General features: G+C 43.4%; 1 protein-coding gene across 1 annotated transcript in view; it reads left to right on the top strand.

Moving 5' to 3' along the window:
- Nucleotides 1–19,577, top strand: part of LOC119455890 (uncharacterized) — an 80,080-nt gene that overhangs the window by 55,379 nt on the left and 5,124 nt on the right. The window contains exons 11-12 of the mRNA XM_037717416.2: nucleotides 8,622–9,334; nucleotides 14,187–14,302. Of these exons, the coding sequence (XP_037573344.1) occupies nucleotides 8,622–9,334; nucleotides 14,187–14,302 (829 nt within the window). The remainder of the gene's footprint in view (nucleotides 1–8,621; nucleotides 9,335–14,186; nucleotides 14,303–19,577) is intronic.

The raw sequence follows: 19,577 nt of genomic DNA, 5'->3' as shown, positions 1-19,577 counted from the left end.
AACTTTCACAAAATGTGTTGCAGGACCCCTAAAATGCTTTGATATTAGCTCTGGTTTTGTCACATATAATTATTTGCAAATCTGGAGTGCCTCAGAGTATAACTCTGGTGCAGTAAATAAATGCATAGCATAGCACTTCGGTTTCTCGGCTTTCTATTTGAGCTGTTAGAGTTGCAAGTACATTACATGGAAGAGTACCTGGCCATAGGGGTTTTTCAAAGAGGGGGGAAGGATAATCTTCAAATGTGACATTTGCATTCATGCCATGTCCTTACTGGTTTTTATGTCTGTAATTCGTCATTTTTATTTTGTTTGCAAGACATCTGAAATAATAAACTTTTCTTCTAAATGGCTTTTATATTCATCTTTATAGAATTTTATTTGTAGCTACTTTTTGTATGAATACCAGTTGATGGGAGGTTGAGCAGTGGACTGATTTCACAATTCTTACGGCATCAGTTTACAGATTATGCTAGTGCTTGTGCTCAGCAGTCTTCACCACCTTACTGCTATACCTAAGGCAACCTGCATGTTGAGGCTGGCCAGATTTCGAGTTTTTCAAGTGGTTCATTTGGTGTTCTCACCCTCAACTCATTCTAGTGGATTACTTTTTTTTTTTTTTTCTGCAATGGATGAATAGGCAAAAAGAGCAAATAAAAGGAATTTCATTGCACAATTCACCAGCAGTTGAACTTCAGTATGCTAAATAGTTCAGCTATTGGCAGCCTCTGCAGCATTGGTGGTGTAGTGTTAAATTGCTCTATTACATGTTTTACAGTTGCATTTTTAAGTTCTTACATTTGTGTCAAGTTGTTGGTTGCTCGATTTCTGCTTTTGTCAAAGCCATTGTGCCTCTGGTTAAAGCTTTCTCATGGTTCAATCATTGCTTGTGCCAGTTGCTTGTTTGTATACTTCACAAAGTGAAATTGTGTGTGTCTATAAATTATAGGCCATTTCTCTCATCAAGCAGATGTATGATGCTGTGTAGTGCCTGAGTAGCCTCTCATTGTTTCAAAGAACCCAGTATGTTTCCTTCAGGCACATGGGATCCATTCTTTCTTTGTGATGTGATTGAAGGAGCAATGCATCAAATTGGTCACCTACCTTCAAAACCATTTTTTGGGGGGGGGGGGGGGGGGGGCGAGGGATCAGTCACGTAATCAGGCGGAAATATCTGGAACAGCCCATGTTGTGTCACTGTCAGGGCACTCATTCTGGCTCTGTTTGCAAGCAGAGCCGTTCAGTCTTCTTGTCTTGCCTTGAAGATCCTTATTGTACCTGCTGTAATGGGCACACTGAGGTCTTTAGCATTAAAGTGCTTCTGACTTCATCTGGCAGCACTGTCTTTGCTTATCTTCAGTGGCATGCTTCAGTGCTTGCTGAAGCTTTTCAGAATTCTCTTCATCTTTATACAGTCACTGTGGTCTATCCAGAACCTTTCCATTATGTGAGTATGTTATCTTGTTCAATGGAATTGCATGTGTTAGTCAGTTGCTAACTGGTTTGCACATTGTAGCATGTGAATTTGATGGTGCATGCGTACTGTTGTTATTTGTACACTTCTTTTGTTTTTACTTTGTATTCTAACTTTATTTAACTTTATTTCACTTCATTATTATTATTATTTTTTTGTATTCTGGTGGTTCTTGGGTTGCAGTTGTCCAAACAAATCTGCAAGTGTTTGTGTGGCTGGCCACTATACTGAATGAATGCATATGAATGTACTGAATTGGACTGCATATGAAAAATTATATCCTAAGTTTACTGGGAACGTGGATATGAAATGAAGCATGTAATTGATGCTCAAACAACTGTTACTGCAGATGTACAAGTTGGGACATAAATTGATGACCCATGCTAACTTAGCTCTTGTGTTCAGAAAAGTGTGACATAGAAGCTTATTTCAGTGAAAGAAACAAGGACATCTAAATGTCCCCCCCCTCCCCCTCTTCCTCCTGAGAATGTAAAACAAATGTTTCTTTTCATATTTGCCACCATGTCCAGCACTATCTTTTTGTTGCACTTGCTTTAGTATGTTTCGGTTCTTTATATTTGCCTTGCGGGAGAGCATGCTTATTTAGTTTTACGAGTTGTATTTATAGTTGCTAGACCTTTCTTGTGTTTTATGTATGTTATAACATCAAAGTATGGGCAGATTTTATTTCTTGAGTAAGTTGTGGGTCTTTTGATAGCTTTCTTTTATTACCATAGAAATTATATTGACACTCCAGGCGAATTTTTGTTGTCGTCGTGATGTTTTGAATATATAAAAAAATATACATTTTGTAGTGAAGACGAATGCCATGCGCTGCAGCCACATCGCCATCCCTCTGCTAGGAGAAGATCTCGTGCTTCTGGAGCCTAGACCAGCTTTGTGAGAATGCTGCTGCCACTGCTGTGCTGTTATTTATTCACTTGTCTGCCATTTTGGTGGAGGCACTGGATGAAAGCCGCAGTAACCTCCACCAAAATATAAGACAAGCAAATAACTGGGCACAGCAGCAGCGTTCTCGCAAACCTGGTCTTGGCTGCAGAAGCACGAGCTCTGCTCCCAGTGGATGGCGATGTGGTTGCAATGTGTGGCATTCATCTTCAGTACAATATATTTAAATAAATAAACATTAATAAAATTGTCTTACAGCTGGATTCAGAGAAAGGACCTTTTGGCACAGAAGCCCAACACTCTAACCATTAGGCCACAGACACTTGCCTCAGCAGGTGGAATAGAATTAAGGATTTGCTGCATGCAAGAGACATTTCGTAGCTGCCAGGGCGCTGTTCCTTCGACCCAGCAGGAGTTACGTTGTGTGCTGTGTTACGTCAATATGTCGTACCTGCCTATATAGTTCGAACTCCGTTCGAGGAGTTGTTGTTGCCCATCCAAATCCTTGCTCATATCCACTATAGGGGGGATTGGGCAAAAGATGGATAATGGTTGGAGTCATCGTTGTTGTTGCCCATCCAACTCGTGGTTCATAGCCAGTAGTAGGGGATTGGCCAAGAAATGGGTGGATTATTCCAGGTTATAACAACAAATAAACTTCCAGGGCTGCTATAGAGGAAGTGTTGTTTAAAGGTGAAATTGATGTCAAAATGAAAGCTCTAATAGCAGGAAGAATTAATAATCATTAATAGAAAAGCACTCAAAAAAGGAAAAGATACAAATTTGACTGTACGGGCGGCACGGCCCAGTGAGGCAAATGTTTGCCTTTAGCTGTGTCCCCTAAGACAGTGTGTAATATTGTCCTAAATAAATCAATAAATAAATAAAGAAAGAAGAGGGCATTCGATTCAACTCTATAAGGAATTCTTGGACTGTGGAGCAAACATTCCTTTGCCTGAATCCCAGAGTAGAGGCCCCAAACGAAAGAGTCTAAGCGCAACACTAAATCTTGCTATTGCTGTCAATACTTCTTTTGGACAAATGGCCACTTTTTTTTTTTGTTGAGTCTTTCATCTGGTTGAATTGGTTGCTACAAGTGATTGGTAACTAACTGCATAGTTGCTCTAATTGCATTTAGGTTCTCTCGAAGGAGTGCGCTTATAACTTCATTTTCATTGTGGGGGGTTCTCTGTTTCTGCTACAGCTGCTGATATTTGTGAACACTTTTAAGTGACTACATATTTTAAACTAAGGGCCAATAATGCATATGGTAGAGTGATGTACTAGCTGCATTCTGATAAGCACTTTGCTATAGGAAGAATTGAGAATAGTGACTAGAAGGAGATGTGTAGATGAAAGGGAAGATAAAGAGAATGAAGTTAGACAAGCTGGAAAATAGCACCTTATTTGGCAATTAAATTATTGTGTCTAAAGCAGCGTGATGCCTGTAACATTTTGGTGCCATTGGTGTGATTTGACAACATGAAGCACCTGCTGGACAAAGTGGGGTGTGTGGTAGAAGATGTTCTAGAGGAAGGGTTTCCAAACTTTCTGGCCTTAGGGAACCCCATCTGCCTTCCCAGAGTGCCGCGGAACTCCTCTCCCCCCCACCTTACTTTTGTTCCACCGATGTGCTTATCCATGGCCTCGTGTGCTTGTTGCAATGAAGCAAACTGTCTTGTGAAGGCTAATGAAGTGCGAATGTGGTGGTTTTATTGGTAAAATGAAAGTGTAATGGAAAATTAAATCCAAGGGGGAATGGGTTTGGATTAATTTTGACCCCTCGTGGAACCCCAAAATGCCATTCGCGGAACCCAGTTTGGGAGCTTCTGTTTTAGACAGTTATGATTGCAAGTGGGGCATGATGGTACAGCAGGCAATTCTTTATATGAAAAATATACTTGGGCCTTTTGCTGCTGCTGTGCATTCCATTGTTGGAGAATTGAGTGAGAGTAGGAGTTCTATTCGGGATTGTGCCAAGAGAGGAAGCATAATCACACCTATGGTAATAGAGGCCAACTATGTAAAGCAGTCCACCTGAAACCCTTTAAAGAAAGAAGGAGCACCAAATTTTGGCCCCATTGGTTCGAGGTGCAATGCATGTTAGGCGCCATAGGACACTATTGGTTCTGTTAGGTTATGAATGATCCATTACCATAAAGTGCACCCGTTTGGACCTCGGAGCATGTGAAAGTGGACACCAGCTGAACTTGCATGAATGTGCCTCGCTATAACCAACTGCACATGACATTGTGCTAAAGCACTGCATTTATTTGAGCCCATAGTGAGTGCATTACACATCATTTGTCCATCTTATATACGTAAGATTATTTGTAAAAGTGTTTCCTTGATACATCAAAATTATATGCTCTCATTATGTGCCTGTGCCTTAGTGACCTCATAATTACATAACATTAGTGACCTCATAATTGCTATGGCCTGCCAAGGGGTCTGTGTGGTTACAGTGTCATGGTGCTGAGCACAAAATCACAGGTTCCATTTGATGGTGGCAGTGGCATTTTGATGGGAATGAAGTGCAAAGATGCTTAGGTATTAAGTTGATGCATTGAGGTAACCCTAAACGGGATAAAATTTGGTACCCTGCACATTTGCAACCCTTTGCTTACGTGTAGCCCTAGGGTGAAATTTTAGACTCTATCAGTTAATATTTAAAATCACATCGGTGCCTGAATCATCGGTTTTATACATGCCATAGATATTATAATAAACTGTAAGGAAACTTTCATTTAGTATCCAAGCAGTCTTTTTGGAGGAGGTGTCTGTCTGGGAGTGAAACTGATTCTGACGGTGTAAAAAGGCTAGCACAAAAAGCACATGTAAAGCCACACACCAGATGGCATGCTGCCATGTGTCTTGTCTACTTGCACTGAAAGTACTTGAGTCTCATCAAGTACCAACTGGGCCCAAACCCAGAATCCACAGAAAATAAAGCTGCCGATACACTAAATGTTTAGCTTGATACCAACTGGCCTATAGCGACAGGGCTCTACTGTACATGTTTTTTTCCCCTAAAAATTACCATTATTCATATGAAGATGGAGAGTGAAGGGATGGTCATGTGCATTCAGTCTACTACAAATCGGCTGTGTTCATCTACCTTGTGCAGAGAGAAATGTAGCTGCTGATTGTGTGTGTGAAGGGCATAGAGTATGACTTAGTGCGGATGTCTTACATGGCACATGAAAACTTTGACCAGCACTAGAGGATGGCAAAAGCATATTTGCCGATTTTATATGTTCATTGCAATTACTTGTATAGGGATTAATGATTGTGGAGGATGCACGACTCACAGGCAAGTACTGGTGGAAGTCATGGGATCAGTTCTTAATTTGTGTGTGTATGTGCACACACATGCCCTCAGCGGTGCCTTTCGTAAACAGCTTGATCATTTTTTAGTGATTACGTAGATTATTTGCATTTATTCAGCTTACCTTTAACGTGCATTATGTATTGGAGCATATGTAGTCTTACCATATCTTTAATGGGCACCTGAGGGAACTGCAGGACATAAAGGACATAGTTGAAAGGACCACAAAATAATGAGGTCAGCTTCATAAATACAGCTTGGCTGTATTTTACGAATCACCTTCCTGAAGAAAAAGTATTTTGTTTCTCTGCCTTGTTTGCTTTATAGATGAGCACGGAGTCTTTTAGTACATTTTGATGAACAACATGAAAACCATTAGTGAGTATTCTGTGCCAGCTTGTATATTTTTGTAGGCATTTTTAATGTCATAATCAGATTTTTTTGAAGGCCATGATGCCTCGCGCTTGAAATAAAGCTTACAGCCTGCCTCTCCTCTCCAGAAAAGAAAAAAGTAAAGAATGTGCAGGACTGTTCTGTCTTAATATATGGGGGAATGTTGAAGCCATATACTTGATCAGCATTCACAGAACGATTCGAGTATAACGAGATAATAGATTGAAAAATTGGTAGATTTGGCATCCCTAGACTGCACAGTGGGCTATGAGTGATGCCATAGGGGAGGGCTTCAGATATTAAAATTTACCACCTGGGGTTCTTTAAATACACAGGCGTTCTTGCATTTTGCTCCCATCGAAATGTGACCACCACGACCTGGAATTGAACCCGTGACTTCATTCCCAGCAGCAGAATGCCATAGCCACCGGGATGGGTGAGCGCACAGATTCAACTGTGCGCCATCTAAGAGCTTGTGAAAAAAGAAAAAATTCTGCATTAAAAAGAACATATAGCAAAGCATGAGATGCACATGAGGGAGTGTTGAGGAGAAAGTAGGCAACCAGGAGAGAGAAGCTGGCTGTTAGCAGAATCTTGCGTCATTTCGTCGTGGCAAAGGCAGGGAGATGGTACGCAGCTGCAAAGCAGCGTTAGGTAATCCTTGTCTTTTCAAACCTTCCTGTCTGATTCAACAGCGCACCAATGGTGACATTATCTCTGTAGCAGCTTTTGATAGGAAGTTGACTGGAGACCGTGAACGAAATATCCTTCTGCACTAGAATATAATCAAACAAAAAACAAAGAAAAAGGTACACTGATCATGGCAATGATGTATCACAAATTGTGAGAGCAGATGCAAAGAATATAGCAACACCTCGCATCTAGAGCCCTTTGTTCTTTAAATTTTACCCCCCTGAATTTTATGAAATTTACGAGGTAAAAATTAGGTGATTTTGATGGAATTGCTAATTGAGTACAAAATTGTTTGTCTACAAAGCATTTGAGAACTTTTTTCATTTTTCAGGATAGTTACATGAATAACAGTAATAAACAGCACTTGTCTTCTACGAGACGTAACACACTTCAGTTTAATGAATAAGCTAGAAATATGTTCAACTGTGGAAGTGTTGTACAACTCGCACCTCCTTGTATGCTTATTTACATCAAGAAATTGATATTTTTTGTACTTATTTTTCCTCGTATACATGGCCATTGAAAAAAGAAGGATTTGTGATTGGGGGGGGGGGCAAGACCAAGAAAGTCATTATAAACAGCATATTTACTTGCTGATTATTTTCGTCCGTTAACCATGAGCTGGTTTTCTTCTTTCTAGTAGATGTCCAGGCCACTTCACTGCCTCATTCATAGCAACCTTTAGCAATATCATGGCTTTCTTACATGACGATGACAAAATAGGCTTGGTCGGATCACCTCTGTCCAGTTATTGTTAGAGCTCAATGAGTTTTTCCTAGCTTTGACGTGACATGGTGAGGGAATTGTAGCATTAGAAATGCACTGTTCTGAGTCATTGATCATGCCTCAAAGAGCAGTGGAACCATGCTTCCAACCAAGGCCAATATTATCGGATGACTTGGGCGCCTGCTTTACGGTACCCTGCTAGTTGTTAGCTGCACTTTTTCTGGATGCTGGCTTTTCAGTGGAGAAATTTGGCTTAAATTAAGCATTCACATCTTAATGCTTGCATTCTTCAGAAAACCATTTTGATGACATTAAGGCAGTAGTACAATGCATTTTATCTTGGCACATAGAATAGTATAAATTGGAATGTAAATTTCGCTTCTGTTTAAAGCTGAGTCATCAGAGAATGGCTGAAAGTTGTACTTGTTTAGTGATAGTCATTGGCAGAATTAAATTTTGAGAATGTTTTTTCTTTTTTCTTTTTCATTTATTTTTTTTAATGATTGCACTTGCATGGTGTTTGCTTATTTAATATGCATCTGTCAGTGTTGACTGTGGATGAGCCCTTTTATGAACGCAAGAGAAAGGTGCTGATATTTATGAACAGTGGTCCTGCCTGTAAGTTATCTGCATGTTTGTAAATGCACCAGGAAGTGAACCTTGTTTAGTTTTCTTAAGTTTGTAACCGAGCTGGTGTTTAGTTACGTGTTGCTTGGTGTGGCATCAGCATGTTATTTCAATAAAGTTGAAACGAGTACTGTGTGGAGTCTAAGGTGTTTGAAGGCAGATCTTTGTACTCATTACTCATCCCTTGACCTGTCTTTGCTTAATATCCAGCCTTAGAGCTGCACCAGGGGCCATATTTTGTGACAATTATAACACTTCTGCTCTTTCTGCATCACTCATGCTGAGTAGAGTGGCTGGTTTCAGCGAAAACAGCACGACAGCATCTATGAGCTAGTGACAAAAGACAACACTGAATCTGGAAATGAATTGTTAAACAATCTGGACCCAATATGTCCGACAATTGCACAGTTCTGAGCTATGATTAGAGTCTATTAAAGCACATTTCAACTCTTCTCACCTGTTCTTTTGCAGCTCCAGCGCATCAGTCCAGTCCACCTTCTGCTATCAGCTCCAAGATTATTGAAGCTATGGAGCAGAACCAAAAGACTCGATCTTTTGCTGCCACTGCAAAGTTGGCGCGAACCAGCAGCCTTTTGCTCAGCAGTGCTAGCAGAGGCAGCTCTGACAGCATTTTGGAGCCAGCTAATCGAGAGTTTTTAGAGCGGCAGGGGGTTGAAGACAAAATGTCTGGTCACAAGAGACTTGTCTTGGGGCACCAGACTTTCAGCTTTGATCTTGAATCGGGCCTTATGCTTCTCACATCTGAACGTCGTCGCATGCGTTGGCGTTGGCGGCGTGCTGTGCGCATCATCCTTGACAAGAGACAAGGGGCGCATGTGGTCGAATTAGGCAAAATGCAAGAGGACAGTGAGCACCCACCGGCAAGCTTGGATGGCCCATCTGGTGACTCAGGGCTTGGAGAGCTGATCAGTGTGAATGGTGGCAGTGTGGACTCTACTTCATGTGACCTCTATGCTGCCAACAACAATGGTCACAAAAACTTATCTGAAAGGGAGCAGGTGTCAGTTGCTCCTGATGATGAAGGGGATGTTGACGTTGTGCCCACAGAGCGTCACAAAAGGCCACTACTCTACAGGCAGTCAACCATAACGGAAGAAGTTGCATCACCCCAGCCAGGAAATCTCTTGGATTCTAGCAACCAGGATGGCAGTGAGGAATCAGGGGTATGTTTACAGGCTCATAATGTTTAACTAAATTTAAAGCTAGTGAGGTGTCCAATACTGTTAGTGAAGCTGTTGCATTGGAAATAGAGGTAATTTTAATTTTATACTGTGTTATGTAGAGGGGCCCATGCAAGCATCCATGCATCTGTTGTAAGCAAACTGCATAGCGAATAGTACAGCATATGACTCTCTTGTATCTAAACAATAATAATAGTAATAATAATGGCCTATTATTCAATAGACAGTTGGACAGTACAGTCACCAGGCTTGTCAAAACCATATTTGGCAGGTAATGTTCAACATTACATGTGTTTAAAAAAAGTAACCTTAGAAGCAATCTGGCAACAAAATGTGCAGAGGATTCACAATAATAGGTCTATTACCCTGTTATATATGCAAAAGACATTTCACGACTAAACGTTCTTGTTTCTGCTGCAATTTCAGAGAAACAAGAGTAGGTGTATGCCTGTACGGAGTTCTCTATTCCAAGTCGCTGTTGGAAAAAAAGAAAAAAAAAGTAATAAAAAAATGCAGCTGTTGAGGCACGTTAACCACACCTAAAACCCTTGATCACTTATTGTTGAACTGCAGCACGCACAAAAAATGAACACAGCCAGAGAGAACAAAACACGCACTGAACAGTGTTTGTTTGGTCCCTCTGCCTGTGCCCTTGGTTTCTTGTGTGTGCTGCAGAGGAACAAGCATGTGCAGCACTTGCTTGTTCCTACTGCATGTGTCTTCAGATTTTCACATGTGCTACAATTCATCAGTGAATCAATACCAACTTGCCCAGCTTTTATTTCTATGGCCTTTGATCACTGACAAGACCTGTAGTGACAATCCTAAAGACAATCTCATACGATTACAACATTGTACATGGGGGGTCTTCAATAATTTCTAAGCAGTCAGGCTAAGACACATGCAGTAGGAAGAAGCAAGTGCTGCACATGCTTGTTCCACTGCAGCACACACAAAAAACCAAGGGCACAGACAGAGGGACCAAACAAACACTGTTCAGTGTGTTTTTTGTTCTCTCTGGCTGTGTTTATTTTTTGTGCGTGCTGCAGTTCAACAATAAGTGATCAAGAGTTTTAGGCATGGTTAACATGCCTCAACAGCTGCATTTTTTTATAATTACTTTTTTAACTTTTTATTGAACAATAGTAATATTTGGACCAGTACCTCTGAAGATAATAATAATCATCATCAGCCTATATTTATGTCCACTGCAGTACAAAGGCCTCTCCCTGCGATCTCCAATTACCCCTGTCTTGCGCTAGCTGATTCCAACTTGCGCCTGCAAATTTCCTAACTTCATCCCCCCGCCTAGTTTACTGCCGTGCTCGACTGCACTTCCCTTCTCGTGGTATCCAGTGGGGGCGTGGAGCGGAGGTAGAACATCCGACTTCTAATCTGAAGGTCGTAAGTTTGAATCCAGTCCACTACATTTTCAGGCATGGAGTGGCGCTTGACACCGGCAAAAAAAAAATAAATATATATATGTATATATATATATATATATATATATATTTCGGAGAGCTAGTGGGGCTATACTAGTCCAGGTGCAACCAAATTAGAAAGGCCCACTAAGCTTCAACAAAGTCATTCCCTCACCAAAACAGGGATTGGCCTCCTCGGTGTAGTATTCGGCCACTACCTCCCTCATGACTCTGAAGATCAATGTAATCCACACATTGCTTTCCAAATTATCTGATTCCTAAGAAGAAAGGGGGGAGGGGAAATAATAAATAAAATGAGGCCACCTAAGCACTTCTTATGAGCGGGGAATGCGAAAGCATTCATGTCCAATTAAATGCCGCTGAGTGGTCCTCTGAGTTTTGCACTGCGAGTAATGTACCATAGCGGTATGTGCTGCTCGAGCTAGCAAGCAGCAGCAGGCCGTGGTGCCAATGCCTCATGCCACTGACGTCCTCCTGCGCAACGAGAGACTGAGGAAGCACTAGTGGCCACCAAGGCCAGCAGGCGATAGCAGTACGTGCTGCCCGAGCCAGCAAGCATCAGCCTGCGGTGCTGGCTTGGGCACCACGCTCCAGCTTCCGAGAGTGAGGGTGATGTGGCGTCGTGGCGATGTCTTCTTCCCTTGTGCAACACCTAGCGCGCTACTGCAGCAGCAGGTGTTCCCTTTTGCCCACTCTGCTCCTTTGAGGTGCGCTCGTGACGTGGCGTCGCAGCCAATGGGAATTTGTTGAGGCTCGCTCGTCATGTGGCGTCGCAGGCAATGGGATTTTAGGTGCCGTTTCGCTGCTACAGATTACAGACACCAGCTTTTTTGCTCAATGAGCCATTTGACGCTTTTGCATCAAAATCATTTGCAGATGCATACCAATCTTAGCAGCTGATAAATCAAAGACAGTGAAGCTGTATAAGGGACTTCTCATATTCTTCGGAAGTACTAAGCGTCTGTTTGTTGCTGGTTCTTATAATGATTCATCACTGACACTGCCTGCACGTTCTCCCCTATGCCCTGGTCATACGGCCGCTTCGGGGCTTTCATGCAGGCAGCATTGCTAGACAGCGCCATCAGCTATCACCGCTGCAGCTGTACAAACTCCTGGCTCGCCTCCAATGTGGAGAAAGTAAAATGCAACGTGCTAAGCAACAATTATAGATTACTGGCTAAAAAGAAAACACTGCTAAGAAGTTGTATATTCCAGTGAGGTATGCGCAAGGTAACTTTTATTTTATAATCGTTAATAATGATGTTTAAAGTAAATTCTTTGTGACGTCCCCCAAGCTGTGTTGTAGCATCATAGTGTCAGCTTTCACTGCCACAGCTGTACAAACTCCTAGCTGACCTCCAACATGGAGCTGGTATAATGCAACGTGAGAAATTCAAATAATGGATTATTGGTTATAAGAACAATGCATATAAGTCATCTATTCAAATTAGGTATAAGCAAGGTAACCTTTATATTATAATTAAATTTCAAAACAAATTCAGGACTCCAACACACGTTGCATAGCATTTAAATTTGATATCGATCATGCCGTAGCACGCCGGCCTTCACTGCCACATGGAACTCCTCTTAACAGGATCTTTGTAGCGCAAAAACTCGAAAATTAAAGATAACAGTCAGAGGAATGAGGAAAGGAAAGACGAGTGCTACCTCTCGTTCCTCTTACTGTTATCTTTAATTTTCGAGTTTTTGCGCTACAAAGATCATGTTAAGCAAGTATCAACTTGCCCAAGAAGCAGTTATGTTGAAGTACACCTCCTAACAGCTTCGCTGTAAAAAATACTTTGTCGCACATATATAGATTGTATTCAATGACCTCAGTTCATCATCACTGCGAAATTCCTGTTCTTAGAAGTGCCCCTTCAAATGTCAAACCAAAGAAGTAACCTGAAGCAAAGTCTGGATTTGAAGCCAGGCGGTTGGCAACTTCAAACTTGCGAAACTGTACGTCTTATGCAAAATGAGACGTATGTTGGGACATCTTCATACAGGAGCAAAATTTTTTTGTTTAATTTTACTTGGCGCCTTTTTTAATCACTTGATGCCCACGGCTGCCGCTTTTCGATGAGGGCAATATGCAAAAACACCGGTGTACCGTGCATTGGGTGCATGTTAAATGACCCCAAGCAGTCGAATTTATAAATTAATCTGGAGTCCCCCACTATGGCATGCCTCATAATCAGATCATGGTTTTGGCACGTAAAACCCCAGAATTTAATTTTAATCACTTGATGCAATTTATGCCGCTCTTGGACATAACCTCTTCTCCTTTGTCTGTCTTTTCTCTTGCGCCATTTCCCGTACTGTACTTCTGCACCATTAGTGAATGTTAAACTTGCCTTGCCGTGAAGATGCAGTGGCAGAATGAAAGACGTGTGTGTTTCTGTGTTGTCAGCGTTTTCATGAGTATTGCTTGTGAACCCAGGCTCCATGTGCAGTGTAAACACAAATACTACCGTATAGACTCGTGTAAGGGCTGCACTTCTTTTTCACAATTTTGATGACCTTTTGGTCAAAATGGTGCCAGCGCAGCCAGTGACTTGTGCATACCCCGCCTCTCGTCATCTAGTAGCGGCACGCTGAAGTATGCACCGTGCGAAAATTCGGCTTCGGGGCGCTAAATGTGATTGCTTCTCCATTGGAAATTTTTTTTCCAAATTTTGGGCTGCGAAGTTGGGGGTGCGGCCCTTACACGAGTCTATACGGTAAACTGGCGGCTGCAGAACAGGCATCAAAGAAGTGTGCCTCCACTTGCCCACACAGTGATGTGACTGATGCAGTTACCTTGACACTGCTGCTATTTGGCTGACTTGTTCCGGTGCTGCTTTGGAAAGAAAGATTCTGCTAATTGCGTCAATCCTCCAATGCAGCCTGACTGGCTAAGGCCTCTCCTCCACTTTCTTTCCTCTGAGCCATCCACTATGTCGCTCTGTAAATTGCGATATTGAGACATTTGTGCACTGTCAAGTGAGATATATTCTTTTCTTTAAAAAAGAGCACAAAGTGGGAATATTAGTTTCAATTTAATTTTTTTTTAGCTACTCTTGCCTCCTTGATCGATCTCGTAACTATTACTCAGCAGTAGACCTTGGCATCTTTATCTATGTGCAATAAGGCATACTACCTTGCATTCGTGATTTTGCAGGCTGTGCAGAGCATGGCTGGAAGTAGTAGTAGAAGTCCACCTGGGTTCTTCTATAATATAGCGCTACTGGCTGATCATTTTGATCACACCGGTTCGATGTATCACTGTTACTGACTGTAGCAATATAGCCGGAGGTTCCATGATGCTCAGATGAGATGGAGCCTCAGGCATTGGCTTTATGCAGAATCAATGTAACTTCACCATTTTTTTTTTCTTGTTTCTTGTGCAGGAGCACACACTTACTGAGCTTTCGGATTTGCATCGGGCTCTACGAGAGTACAAAGCAAAGCACCTGCGGTGTGGGAGTTCACTTGTTGGTCTGGTGCGAAAAACACAAGAAACAGCGTGAGTTTCGTACTGCTGCTTCACTGAGTTTTCAGTGAAGTGCTCATAGTACTTGCTTACTTTTTAAATGACAACCCTGTACATCCTTGCTTCACTGCCTCCCCATTGTAAAACATTTTACATTTAGTATCACACAATGAACTTTGATGTTCATGTGTTTGCTTATCTTGATTGTGTTCTTCTGTTTCCTCTTCTTTCTTTGTTATTTACTAAGCTTACTCTGGCACTGCAATGTGAGGAAATGCAGTGTCTCCACCATTTATTATTCTTTTGCATCAGAGTTCTCTTCAGGAGTTGCCATAATCTTTCAGAGTTCTGTGGGTCTTGCTCAAACAGAACGTAATTGATTAAACACAGGTCAAACTAAGTCGCATGACATGTGTGCATATTGACACAGTGGTGGGGCTTCTGCAATGAAAACACAAGGGCCTCCGGTCTGCAGTGCGCCATACGTCGCTCTTCTGGGGTGGTTGTGCTTCAGCCATGAACGGCGTGTGGCGAGGCCTGAAGTCACCAGTTGCTTGTTCAATGGCGCGCACACCATGAAAGTCCAGGACGTCACTCACACCATGAAAAATCGGGGACAAAGAACTTCGCGCAGCTTCCGCATACGACATGCGAGGCTGTGGCTGCCGTACCTCGTGCTGTGGTGTCTCGCTTCGCTCTGGGACTTGGACTGCCTGCCTGATTTCCTCCAGGACGACCTCAGCCAGAGCGAGTCGTGGTACCGATGCCGGAGCCACCTGAAGCTTTTGGAGCTCTTCTCGAACAACAAGCCTAATGAGCTCCTGCAAGGCGTCGGTATTGTCAAAGGGTACAGCGAGAGGGTCACACGATAAGGTAGACACGTCGCAGTTGTACTGCCTTGTTCGCTGCTGCAGTGCCTTTTCCATTGATATGGCTTCAGCGAGAAACTCTGCAACGGTCTTTGGTGGGTTGCATATCAGGCCTCCAAATAATTCTTGCTTTTCACCACGCATTAAGTTCCTGAGCTTCTTTTCTTCCGGCATGGACGGATCCGCGCGTCGGTAGAGTCGGCACATATCTTCGACAAACATAGCGACGCTTTCGTTCGGCCGCTGTGCTCTCGCCTGGATTGCAGATTCAGCTCGCTCCTTGCGATCGAGGCTTGCATATGTGCTGATTAGCTGCCGTCGGAATTCGTCCCAAGTCGATAGGGCCGCTTCACGGTTCTCAAACCATGTCCGCGCATAGTCCTCGAGGGTAAAGTAAGCTTCCACTCCGGAGTCCAGCCGTTGTATTTGGCGACGCGCTCAAAGTGATCGAGCCAGTCTTCAACATCCTCGAAGGTGTCCCCATGGAAGTATTTGGGGATTCGCGACTGGTTAAGCACGACCTCAGTTGGTGCAGCTGAGGAAGAAGGAACTGATGTACTCATCCTTCAGACACGGTGGGGTAGAGGCTCGTGCTCAGGTGGTAGATCTTGAAGTCGACGGCTTGTCCGTACGTGAACTGGAGTCAGCTCGACCGGACTTCGTGCTGGGCTTGTAGACGGGGTTCGATCTGGAAGCGGTAGCATGTACCGCGCACCTCCACCAGAAAACGTAGGCTGAGGACGGAGGCTTGAAAAAACCCGCATTTCCCCGAAGGGGAGTATGAGGAAGTGCGAAGCACGGGGTGATGCTATGAGGGGGCGCGCGCGACTAAACTGCAGAGCCGAGCGAAGGAGACGGCAGCGAGAGAGCACGACTGATGCGCCGGCGCCACACACACAACACGTGACGGCGGAGCGAAACACGCCAGGCGGTTGGAGAGGGGGTGAGCGGTGGGGAGAGTACGCACACGAGGGGCTGTTACCGGGCGAGGAGGGAGCTGTCAGCGCGAGGGGAGAGGCGGCGGCCGAGGGTGAGTGCAAACCTAACGGGGGGAGAGGCACACCAGCTGCATGGCGCCGTGACGTCACGGCGCGGAGAGCGGTGCGGAGCCGGCGCGGGGCGCGCGCAGCCACGGAGCGGAGGGCGGAGCGCGCGCAGTCACGTGGGGCGTGACGTCGCTGCGCCGTTGCTACAGACGCTCCTCTCCGCTCCTCGCACCGTTGCTAGGGGAGAGGAGGAGGAGCGCGGATGCCGACGGAGTTTTCGGGGTCGCTTAAGAAGTGCATTCGCACTTAAAAATAGACGCGTCCCTTTAATGGCAGGCCAGAAGAAGAATGAACAGGTTACGCACTTCATCGTCTTTCATGGCGCCGACCTTTGCGTACGCCGTCCCGCGGTGCGGAAGCCCCACCACTGTGTCAATATTGTATGCACAGAATTTCAACTAACTTGTGTCAAGCACAGGCTATGTGAATGCAATCGATACTCACTGTCCTTAGAGTAACTCATAGTATTTTTTGCAATGAGTCTAATTCACTAAGAAACATCAGGTATGTAACATTTATGCTATAATATAAACACACAGCTGTGACTGGAGAAGTTGTAGAACATGATGCAATATACCAAACCACTTTATTTCTGTGCCGATAACTGTTGCAGACTAAATTTTTCTGGGCTACAAAGAAAGTGCACCTAACTTGAAAAAGTACCATGTGACCCAGGTGCCTGTGTGCAGTGAAATTTGTGCCCTCATAAAAATCCTAAATGAAAAGTCTCTCTGCACGTAGATCAAATGTATGAATGAGCCGCAAGTTAAAACAATGCTTCTGCGGTGACAATTCAGAACTATCACCTTAGTTGTATTGCTGTCCACTGCTTCCACTGCCATGCTCTCCTCACCCTCATGCAGTCTGTGAATAGCAATAGTGTTCACACAGTCTCAAGGGCTTTGTCAACATTACTCAAGGGTTGTCATGCACTCTTTATCACTGTGACTCATGGACACATTGTTTCAGCAGGGATTTTATCTTGTGTGTGTTTTTTTTTCGGATCACTCACAATTACTCAAGTCTGCTTATACATTCTGTTCTATGTGCAGCAGCGGTCATTCCTTTGAAGAATATTTGAGGGCACTAGCTTTGCTATGCACAAGTGCCTAGTCATGTGGTACTTTTATGCAATTCACACACTTTCGGTGGAGCTTGGAAAAATTAATTTCATAAAAGTAGTGATTTAGTTTTGTTGCTGCAACTTTGGTGTTGCCTCTGCCTTTGTCCCCATTTTCATGTATGCGCTGTGTTTTGTTCGTCGGACAAATAAACTGACAACAGGTATCTTCATCAAAACCATGGAGATGTTTCTCAATGCGCTTGCAAGTTTTGCATTCAAGGTATTGCATTTATGTTCATAGTTGAAAAGTTAGCTAATTAATTATTGCTCATTAGTAAATTAAGATTACTGTGAAAAATAGTCTGAGTTGCTTAGGTGAATGGTGAATAATATTGTTTCAGTTGTGTTCATGAAACACACAGCCCCTTTATTTTTAAGGCTTGGCACAAGTTTGCTGAAACATGCTGTGTGTGTGTTGGGCTCCCACTATTTAATGGATGCAAGCATTTGCCTGGTTCTGATAACTTATTTCATTGGGCCTTCAAATAGCTCCTAGTTCTCTGTTGCATGTCCTTGCTTTCTTAAGTTTGTTTATACTTTCTTTGTTTGTTCCAGAAGTTTTGTCACCAGATGATTCTGTTCAGTTCCTCTTATGTACTTGTCTTAGTTGTTGTGTAAGTGCACAATAAAAATCCTGTCAAGCAATTGTGTCAGGAACATATTTTAGGGGTGAAGCATTCCTAATGGTGGCATTGTACAGCTTTTCCTGTTGTAACTGATAATCACTGCTTTATATGAGGTCCGTTAGAAAAGTATTCGACCTTATTATTTTTTTTTTTGGCGAACACCTGATGGATATGAAACAAGCGTGCTTGCATCAGCCGACCTTGAACCTTTGTGCGCATGCGCAAATTTTTTTCCCGCCTGCCGATAGCGTCAGTCGCTGGGACGCAGCGTTTGTGTGAGGTAGTGGGCAGTGCTCTCGGCGGTTTTTTTATTGCAAGGAAAATGGAGGAGCGACTGGAGCAGCGCTACTGCATCAAATTTTGCCAGAAACTGGTAGAAACCGTTCGGAAGATTCAGACGGCTTTCGGGGACGATGCTATGAGCAGCACACAGATTAAGGAGTGGTACAAGCGGTTTAAAGACGGTCGTACATCGGTGGAGAGCGAGCCACGCTCCGGTTGGCCATCAACATGCCGAAATGACCAGGTCTAGCCGAAGTGAACGATCTGGTGATTCGGGACCGTCATCTGACTATCCGACAAATTGCGGAAGAGGTGGGCATCAGCACTTTTTCTGCACATTCCATTATGACCGAAGATTTGGCCATGAAGAGAATTGCGGCGAAATTTGTGCCAAAGCTGCTTCGTGTTGAAATCTCACAGGACATGCTTGATTCCACAAACAGTGAGCCCGACTTCATGAACACCATAATCACTGGTGACGAGTCTTGGGTGTATGGGTACAGCCCGGAAACCAAATCCCAGTCGTCACAGTGGAAGCATTCCACGTCACCAAGACCAAAGAAGGCCGCCAAGTGCGCAGCAATTCAAAGTGATGCTGACTGCTTTCTTTGACTCCCGCAAGAAACCGGAGTTGTGGTCAACAGGAAATTGGCGCATCCATCACGACAATGCTACTGCACATTCCTCACGCTTGATTCAAACTTTTTTGGCGAAAAACCAGACTCCTGTAGTTCAACAGGCTTCTTACTCTCCTGATATGGCCCCCTGCGACTTCTGGCTGTTTCCCAAAATCAAGAGGCCATTGCAAGGAGCGCAATTTCAGACAAGAGAGGACATTATGGCTGCAACGACAGCTGAGCTCAACTCCATTCCGAAAGAGGCCTTTTAGGAATGCTTCCAACAATGGCAACACCGCTGGGAGAAGTGTGTGGAGTCCCAAGGAGACTACATTGAGGGTGATTAGGTTTCCAACGCTCCAGTTATGCCAGTTCTTTTTATGCGGCCAAAGGTCGGATACTTTTCTAACAGACCTCGTATAACTCTTTCATGGAGTTCTTCATTAAGTGTACTGATTTTTGAAGAGTGGTTGTACACTGTGTACCATGTGCTGATTTTCACTAAGAATGAACAGTGTGAAATTATGACTACTATTAAATCATTTGGCAGGAACAACAAGTTATTTAAAATTACTGTAATGCACTGCATTTCCCAGTTTGTTCTTGTTAGTATCACATATTAAGAAAAGTGTCAAATATGAATGTGTGTTCTCAGAACTTTCTCATCTAAACTTTGGGTGAGTATAAATGATTAAATGTGCATAGCCATAATTGCATGTTAAATCATATGGAGGAATATAAATAG

Source organism: Dermacentor silvarum, chromosome 1, assembly GCF_013339745.2.
Source record: "Dermacentor silvarum isolate Dsil-2018 chromosome 1, BIME_Dsil_1.4, whole genome shotgun sequence".
Lineage (NCBI taxonomy): Eukaryota > Metazoa > Arthropoda > Arachnida > Ixodida > Ixodidae > Dermacentor > Dermacentor silvarum.
Note: the sequence above shows the minus strand (reverse complement) of the source record. Positions and strands in the feature narration are given on the sequence as shown.